Genomic DNA, 10,193 nt, shown 5'->3' with positions numbered 1-10,193 from the left:
TTTCATTGCCTAAGCATTCCCTTTTGAGGCTGGTGGTCTTTCTTCATTTCAATCAATTTTGTAAAAGGTAGCCTTTCTTAACATTACCTTTTTTTTAAACCGTTTTTTAAAATTGAAGTATAGTTAATTTACAATGTTGTGTTAGTTCCAGGTGTACAGCAAGGCGATTCACTTATATACATATTCTTTTTCAGATTCTTTTCCATTATAGTTATTATACAATATTGAATATAGTTCCCTGCGCTACACAGTAGGTTCTTGTTTATCTATTTTATACATAGTAGTGTGTATATGCTAATCCTAAACTCCTAATTTATCTCTCCCCCCCTGCCCCCACTATCCCCTTTGGTAACCATAAGTTTGTTTTCTATGTCTATGAGTCTATTTCTGTTTCATAAATAAGTTCATTTGTATCACTTTTTAAGATTCCACATATAAGTGATATCATACAGTATTTGTCTTTCTTTGTCGGACTTACTTCACTTAATATGATAATCTCTAAGTCCATCCACGTTGCTGCAGATGGCAATATTTCATTCTTTTTTATGGCTAATATTCCATTACACACACAAAAACACACACACACACACCCCCCACACCCCCCACATCTTCTTTATCCATTCATCTGGACACTTAGGTTGCTCCCATGTCCTGGCTATTGTAAATAGTGCTGCTATGAACATTGGGGTACATGTATCTTTTCGAATTAGATTAACATTAACTTTTAATAGGTAACTGGCAGCAACTGCGATGCCATCTTTAGTTAGATTTAATCTCCTCATTACAATCCATGAAACTCTGACCCCCTCAATCTGAAAGACAAGACTGAACAAACTACCTTTTCTATCCTCTATCCCACCTCTACATCTTTCATTCATTTCCTGATGAGATGTCCTGAGAGAACACGCTCAATAGAAAGACATGGTTTTTAGAGCTAGGCCAATTCCTTGACCAGAAGAATCTGTTTTGTTTGGAGTTATTTTGGATGTTTCCTAAAAAATGAACCTTGGAAATCACTTCTCACATGCCTTCAAAAAGAACTCTAATCATTATCTAAAGTGTATGCCTATATTTGCTTGCCTTTACCTATTGCATACATTCTCCCATGCTTTCGAAACAAAGAAGAGCCAAGGCAGAAGCAGCTGAATACCAATATGTCTCCTATCAACCTGTTTTCTAATCCACCACACTGAGATTCTGCTTGCAACCCCAGCTGTTTTCTCAGATATCTTTCATGCCTTGCCCTCTCCACATTTTTTACTATCTCCTGTTGAACTCTTCAGCCTTTGAAGCCTCACTCAGGAGTTAATGAAGCAAAGACAGCATCAGTTCAAGAGGGAGTAACTTTAAAGGTACAATTAAACTGTGTTGCAAATGCATTCCAAAGTCCTTCGTGCTATGGGAGGAATTATGTCCACTCAGGCTTCTCTTCTCATCATCCAAATTATAAAACACTAGGAACTAAGGAATGGATGTAGAATAGGTGCTAACTTGACTGAATTCTGAATCCCATTTCCTTTTTCCTGGAGCTCCCCTTTGAGCACTAGAGCTTTGGTCAAGAGGATCCCCAAGTTGATAAGAAAAGGGTTCGTTGTGGTGATAGGGAAAAGCACATGGTGGGTATCAAAAAACCCACCATCGTTGCACTTAGAGTTTCATAAATAAGAATGTTCAAGGGCAGACATATGTTTCCTTCCCTAGTAAGAAATAAAATTGATTCTGGTTGTATTTTTCCCCATTTATTTTAATTTGGTTGTCAAGCTTTATCTTTAGGGCACATTACCTTGAAGCTAGGACCTGGGTTGCAAACATACTGTTATAAATTTCCTTTAATGATAAGCAGAAGTCTCAGAAGACCCCTGCCTGTGCCAGACAGGTTCTTCAAAAGAATGACAGTGAAAGGAAAAAAGCCAAACACACTACTGAAAATTACACCACATGATTTATTCACAACGTTACAAAAGCCTGGTGGCAGCAAATGACACCTACCCTGTGCTGCACTCTCAGGGACACAGCATAGCCTGCATTACGAAAGAGGTCTACAGCATCCTGGTGCAGCAGGTTCTTTAGGTCTTGGCCGTTTACCTGCCAAAAACAGCAAGGAAAAGTAGTAAGAGACATAGAATGTGAACTCTCATAAGTCAAAGATTTACTTTCATGTGACCAAAGATTTAAAAAACAAACTCCTACAGAGCAAATTCCAAAGGCTAGAAGAAGGGGTAAAGTTCCTTAGAACTCAGAGTAACTTTTTTCATTTTTGAAGCTATGTTTTCCTAGAACTGAGGTTACATGGGCCATCTGAAGAGCACCTAAGTTTAAAACAACAACAACAAAAGGATTCTCTCCTTTCTCTGAGCTCCTACTGCCTGCCCTGTTTTGACACTTGGCATTCTGTTACTGTACTTGTATGTCTTCCACGAGCATCAACCTGCTTCCCTACAGCTAACATGGTCTCCCAGGTTACCACTCTATCCTTTACATGTCTAATCCCTGGCATGGCCAGCTTCAGCTCTAGAAATACAACTCTGAGAAGCTCTTCCACAATTTAGTTTGATGTGGTACAAATCTACTAGCTCCTTCTATTGTTCTTGTTTTCTTTTGAACAATTTCCCTTGATTCCATGGATATCCCTATCCTCCTCAAATTTACCAAAAACCGTATTTCTGTGATGATACAAACTTCTAAAATGTTTCGGTGAAGGTGAGTCCTACTACTTAAAGGTGAGAGATGTGAAGGACTCTGGTATTAACACTTCTCAGCGTCAGGAGTGACACTGGCCACAAGTGGTATCTATTCTATGCTGCACTCAGTGACACAGCATAGCCTACTTTATGCAAAATCTACGTACCTTTTATACATGTCAATGTCAGCAACGGCAGCAAGAACATCGAATATATTTGGTAGGTTCTGTGCTATATGCTTTACATACATTATCTCATTGAGTACTCACAATAATCCTATGAGGTAGACACTATTTTTATCTTGTTTTCACAGATGAAAAAACTGAAGCTTAGCAAGGCTACGTAATTTACCCAAAGTCATGGTAAGTGTAGAAGCTAGAGCTACGGGTTTTATGTCCTGGAAGGAAGACTAAAGTGCCCTGGCCTTTTACTGCTCCTTCTGTACTATTATTCCTCCACCTTGACTCACCAGCTATTCTTTCCTCAGCTGAAGATCAAGTCACTGACTTATTCAACCTTCTCATCTTCCTTGTCACAGTTTTCCTTCTCCAAGAGGTTCAAAATTGTCCCTCCACTCTATTTCCTGCCAATATCCTTTTGAATTAATCTATCAACACTTTGGCCTTATAAACTGTCTACCTTTCCAAAGTGAAGAATTCCAGCTCTATTCCATTCTAATTACCAATTGGCATAAGCCTTCAACTTCAACATTAGGCATGCTACAGCTCCAATATCTCAAACTCTTAAAAAAAAAACAATTACTACTTTCTTCATACTTCCTATACCTCTGTGAATTCCCTCTTTATCCTCATCAAAGCATTTTACACATCTAGGAGTTCCTATTATTTCAAAAAAGCACTTGGAAAACTATTAGAATCCCTCATCCCCATGATCTTCTGCCATCTTTCCAGTCCTGGGCAACACACTGCATTTACTTTTCCTTGTCATCAGTGCGTTTAATATTCCTTGAGAAAGATACACAGTCACATTCTCTACCACAGACGCATACTAGCTGGCTCCTGCTGCATCCTTACAACCCTTCTCATCTGGTGAACTCCCTAATAAATATGCAGTGGTAGCTGTTCCAAGACCTTTCCTACCATCCAACTCCAACTCCAATCACATCTCTCTTCTCAGCAGATTCCTTTGCCTTACCTTTCTTGAGAATACTGAGAACTTCTGACAAACACTTCTCTCCATTTTCTTTCCTTTCCCCTCAGTTCCTTGATATCTCTTAGTGCTGCTTTCCCCTTATTTCTGAATTAGAGTTCCTTTATCTAGGCTAACCCATTTGCTAGTGCTCTTGATCATATTCCTTCTAGCCTCCTTACAGAACTTAAGCAGTCACCTACCCTCTTGACTCCTTAATTATTATTGTTCTCTGCTCCTTCTCAACTAAAGTTACCCTCATCTATTAAAACACACACACACAAGTATTTCTTGGAACCCACCATCATCCTCTTCCCATCTTCTTTCTTTGCCAATCTTTCTGAAAGAACTGTTTCATGCACTGTCTCCACTTCCTCACCATCCGCTCCCTCTATTTCCTTGTGCTCTCAGTATATGAGGTGGGGGGGGGGGGGGTTGTGGCAGGGAAGAACATGCTGCCCCTGCAGGTCAGCAGTAACTTCCAACCACCAAATCCTATAGCCCTTTTTCAGGGTTCAGACCACCTCCTCCCTTCTGCAGTTCTCTCCTGTCTTAGCTTATGAACACTTGGATCCCTTAGTTCTTGCACTATTCTGTACCCCTTCCTTCCTTCTTTTTTTTTTTTTTTTTTCCCCTTCCTTCTTAAGGTAAGTAAATATTCCTCAGTATCAGTAGTCTTTTGTCCTCTTCTCTCCCATGGTGAATTTTCACAATTTCAACTATAATCTGCTAGACAACTCCCACATTTTCATCCCTACTTCTACTTCTGGATTTGCCGGTTTCCTGCTGGGTACCTATTCTGCCAGCTGGGGCATATTCTGTTAAGACCCCAACTCAACATATCCAAAGCCTCTTTTTTATTTCCCACAAAACCAAAACTATCCTGACTTCTTTCTTATTGACACTACCATTCCTTCAGACTAAAATTTTGGTAATATTTAAAAACTCTCTCTACTCTGTCAATCTTTACATACAATATATTGCCAACTCCTGTAGTCTAACATAATAACATTACTCATATGTTATTTTCTTTCTATTGCCTCTCTCTTTATAGGTTATGAATACTCTTAGTTGAACTACTGGGATCGCCTTCTCTCTAATTTACTTTCCTCTGTGTCCGCCCTCATTCTAACCTATTCAAACATTACGTCTCCAGATCAATCTTCCTAAAGTATAATTCTGTTCATGCCACTTTATTGCTCAAAAACAAAAACAAAACTGGGAGCAGGGGAGGAAAGAGTGCATGCCTGATTTCTCATTCTGGTATGCAAAGTCCTCCAGGAAATGAAGGACTGGAAACCTACCTTTCCAGTGTAATCTTTCATTACCCTTTCATACATCCTATGCTTTAGCTAAATCACACAACTCACTGATCCTGGGACATAAAACATATATTCTTATCTTCATACCTGTGCTCAAGCTATACCCATCATCTGAATACCTTTCCCTTTTAAAAAATTCTATTTATCTCCCAAGACTGATCTTAAATATGATCAGTCATGCTACCTATAGTGTAGAAATGAATACAGGGTTTTCTAGTTGATAGACTGTGATTTCATGCTACCAAGCCACCTTCTGATTATGTCTTGGTTTTTTGGAGGGTAGATTTGTCAAAGGGAAAGAACTTCAGAATTTCTAGAACCATCACAGTGAATTCTCAGACTCAGTTTTCTAGTTAATTCCTGGTAGAGAGAGAATAGGTATGAGATTGCTGATGGTAGTGGGAATACTCACTTAACTAAACTTGCCCATAGGGTAACTGCATTTCTCATTGTAAAGAAATAGGTATTTTCTCTCAGAGGCAGACAAATAAGTTAGTGATGCAGTCTTGTCAACAAATGCCAAAGATGTCATAGCTCCATATCGGAGCCAAGTTTCATAATGATATGAATGCAAGTGGGAAAACTGAGTCACTACATGACATTCAATGACAGGAATACTGAGCTCAAAATAATCTTTGCTGTAGCAGTCAGTTTTAATAGCCGGGAATCACTGTATATTTATTATCATGTCTGGAGCTGTCTATCCATTTTACATGTACTAACTTATTTAATCTTCACAATAGTCCTATAAGTTAGGAACCTCATTTTATAAGTAATAAAACTAGAGAGGCTATGCAACCTGTCCATGGGCATACAGAATGGAGGTAGCAAAGCTAGGATTCAAACTCAAGCAGCCCAGCCCCCAAACCTTCACTAACAACACTAAACTTTAGAAATTTACATTGTAAGCAAGAATTTTATTTCTGCAGCCTATCGCTATCCATCACATTAATGTTGTAAATTAAATTTTTATTGGTTTTGGAGTTTCAGTTTTATGTGTTATACTATACGTTTAAAAAATTTTAGAGTTGTATGAAAACACACGGTGTTTATATGTTAATATTTTTATTCATTTTTATATATTGAAGTGGCATTCACATTAAAAAAGCAATTTAGTTAAGTGCCACTTCATTGACAAGGCCTTTCTAGATAACTGCACTAGATGTGAATGATTTACTTCCTCAATCTCCATACTATGTAACTATCTTAAAGCTCAAACTGAACGCTGTCTTATAACACTTTACATTGGACTGTAAATAACTTAGGCTGGATCTCTACTCATCACTATAACCCCTATAGTACCTGAATACTCCTCTGAACAACATTTGAGTATAATAAATGCCACACGATTTCCTGAGGTTTGGCTGCAGAGTATACTCTGCAAAAGCCATAACTACACAAAGCCTGGGTGACATTTATTGATATTACACAAAGCTGAAAGGCCTAGACTCTAATAGCAGCTCTAGTTGCCAGTGACTCAGTGTGTAATCTTGGTCCTCACGTGAGTTACCTTTTGCCAGCAGGGAAGAAAGACACTGGGTGACATCAGGCAAAAGAGCACAGGCCAATTATACCTTTCAACCCTCCTAGTTAATTCTAAAGGTATCCTAATATATGAGGTCAGTTACTCTAATTGCTTTAAAAAAAAAAAAAAAAAAAAAAAGAGGGCTTTTAGAAATGCAAAGGGAATTTCTTTTTTAAAGAACCATTTCTCATCCTTTGCCCAAGTATGCTGGAGGTAAACCAGCTCCATAAAACAAATGATGATTTCTTTCTCAATTGACAATGTATCTCTCTACTCCAAAGCCAAATTTGCTTTCCAATATTTACCTCCTCTGTTTTTACAGATTCCAGCTCATACTGACTAACCTCCAAGTTCTGTAGATTTTTATCCCTAAATATATGTGGAATCCACTTTCTCTTTATCACCATCCTTACTAATATAGACCAGAGGTTCTCAAAGTATGGTCCCAGGACCAGCAGCATTAACTTGGGAACTTGTTAAAAGTGCAAATTATTAGGTCCCATCCTAGCAATCTGGTGAAGTTTGAGTTAGCTTTAACCTAACTGCCTGAAAATCTTCTCCACACCCTGCCTACTTACCCTACTTAATACATAGTCTATGCACCCACAGATTCCATCAGTGATTTTCCATTTACTGGGTAGTGATTTTTCAAATATACGTCTGTTGACCCATTCCAAAAGATAGTGAAGTCAATCCAGTGGGTCAAGACCAGTATTTAATTTTAAGTAAGTGAAATTAGAAGAAAACACAACAAACTAGAATGCATCATATATAGAAGAAATAGGTATTATTTTGTTAAACTTTGCTTGTTATGTGTGTGTGCATGTGAGTATTTCCTATTATGGGTCATAATTCAAAATGTTTGAAAGACATTTGCCTACAGCAGTGCTTCTCAAACTTTATTCATGGGCTTACCCAAGGATCTGTTATAATGCAGATTTTTATCTGAGTGGGTCTGGGTCTGAGGAGCTTCCTGAGACTCTGCATTTGTAATCAGCTCCCAGGCGACGGCCAGATTCCTTGGACCTCACTTTTACTACCAAGAGCTATTCAACTGAGAAATTTTAGAATACTGCTAAACTTGCTACTTCAGTTTCCTTAACTCATGGTATTGTAAGTTATATTAAACTTGAGATGTGACAGATTTGCAACATGCTAGAAAATTTTGCTAACTGAATGTTCAGCGTGTTGGGATTGTGGTATTCTAGTTAACCAATGGGGAGTCATACAATTTTTTGCTTTAACTGTGGTTGTTATCAATCTATGAGTTTCCTATTTCTTGCCTTAGGAAAGGAGTAAACTAAGTTAAAATATGTTTTCTTGGATGATTAATAATTTTGGATTGCCTTAGGATAATCTAACATTATCTTAGGATAATGTAAGAGTTACTGGAGCACTAACTATAGGATAATACAAATACAGATGTATAAAATATAGAGAAAGAATGGGCTCAATTTAATAAGCACTGACCTCAGATTATACTCTGGATATTTTCATTTTCCCCCAAAATCTTGAAGCGAATTACAATTTGGGGGGAGGGGTCCTCTTTTTTTCATTAAAGTTGAAGGAAGAAAAAAAATAGATTATCTAGTTCCAATTAATCAAGCCAAACCAAAAAAGTTATAATTCATTCACAGAGCAAATAATTTACTAGATGCTTACTCTGTGCCAGCTACAGGCCTACATGCTGCGGATAGAGATGAGAAGACAAAGACTCTTCCTTAAAGGTACTTTGTCTAAAGGATTCTGTATATTTCAATGTCTCTGTAGCTGATTGGATGAGGGTTTCTGGTGGGTCTTCCCCATTGATCTAAGAGCACAGACTGGTCTTTCATTTTCTTTTAATTTTCCATGGCACCTGGCACAGTGCTCTGCAGGCCATAAAATACAATAGTTAATACATGTTAATGACTACTCAACTCTTTTATTCACCAAAGTAAGAACTGTGTTTGAAGAGAATATGAAATGCAGCTGACTAATGGCCCAATCCATGCCATTCTGTTATAGAATAGGTTTGGTCAAAATGGAACATTAATCTGTATCCTATAATAATCAGCTACATCACCCTGAAGTTATAAGTTTCATTAAACATGTAGAGTTCACTGAGAATTGACTATTCTTGACTATCTACCTCCCTTCATTTAGGTAGACACACAGGAGAAATAAGAAACCTAGATAGCTTAATTTATTTTTTTACAAAAATATAATTTCCCCGGGTTCTCTGATAACCTATATAAATATTAAAGCATTCTCACCATCACACACACACACAAATGAACTTTGGGTAAGGACTCTCCAACCCTCATCTCAACTTCAGATCTTTTCTTCTAGGTAATATCTGTTTTTGCTTCATGGTTGTCAGATACAACAGGGTCTTAAAAATCATTTACATTCATCCACAGTGATCACAAAAAATTAAATTTCACTTTTGATGAGAAAGGAGAAACTGCATGATATATCATGCAGTTATTTAATTTTAGAACTTGAAATTAAGATAAAACATGGGCATTATTTAGGGAGAAATGGAAAGATTAAATTAATAGTCAATAATAACTCACCTGAAATCTAGACCACTTAATGATACTTCTGTTACCCAAAATGGATATGTACTAAGGAAAGGACATATTCTTAGTCCAATTATCTGGCAACAGTTAAAAGAAAGAGTTGGAGCAAATTTTACAACATGGAAAAATAACCATGTGAGGAAACTAGGGAATCCCATAAAGAATAAATGAGAATATAGGCTAATAAATAATTTAGCAGCATTTTACAGAGACTCCAAAGCCAATTATAAATGAGTACTTAAGTACATCAAAGAGATAAAGTGAGCTCAAGAATAGACAGAACCATTTAATGGTTAATACCTAACAAGTTCACTTAAGGATACAGTGGGAATAGGATGGTGAAGCGATATTTCTTAAGAAATAGGATCTAGAATTTGAATTTTGGAGCAAACTCTTGGCAGGGAAACTGGAGTCAGGGAATATAGCCCTAGATAGAATAGAGAATATGCTGGCCTTTTCCTCTTGCATAAGCTCCATCTTTTTCTCTTTCTCTGTCATCTTTTTTTCTCTCCGTTATCAGTCTTATATTATTGCCTTTTCTTTGCCTGGCACTTCTTCCTCTCTTCTTTCACATACTTTTTCCTTAATTGGCTAGAACATAATCTTGAATCAATGTCGTACATATATTTGTAGTATTTTATATCTTGTAGAGATCTTTGTAATAATTCTTTTATTTTGATAAAGTCAAGTCCTCTTTGCTAAAAATTTTAAAGACAAATGAGCTCAGTTTTTTAGATATCTACTTTTCTTTTCATTGACATGTATCTCCTACCATACCTTTTTAAAAAACTTGAGTGGCCTTCAAATAATTTATTTTCTCTCTGAGGTGATGGCTCACATAAGAAAGGCTCCTTATCTTGGCTTGTGTCTAATAAATTCTCTCACATTGAGGTTTATGTCTTTTTGTTCCCTAATTCTACCCTTAATAGAAAAGACTAATTTCAATTTTTAT

General features: G+C 37.1%; 1 protein-coding gene across 2 annotated transcripts in view; it reads right to left on the bottom strand.

The window, feature by feature from the left end:
- Window positions 1-10,193, bottom strand: part of SYNJ2BP (synaptojanin 2 binding protein) — an 81,459-nt gene that overhangs the window by 5,048 nt on the left and 66,218 nt on the right. For both annotated transcript variants that reach the window (XM_082384368.1, XM_082384369.1), the window contains one exon: window positions 1,990-2,085. In XM_082384368.1, coding sequence (XP_082240494.1) covers window positions 1,990-2,085 — 96 coding nt within the window. The remainder of the gene's footprint in view (window positions 1-1,989; window positions 2,086-10,193) is intronic.

Source organism: Balaenoptera borealis (assembly GCF_965194805.1).
Source record: "Balaenoptera borealis genome assembly, chromosome: 3".
Lineage (NCBI taxonomy): Eukaryota > Metazoa > Chordata > Mammalia > Artiodactyla > Balaenopteridae > Balaenoptera > Balaenoptera borealis.
This window is presented reverse-complemented; position numbering and strand designations above follow the sequence as displayed.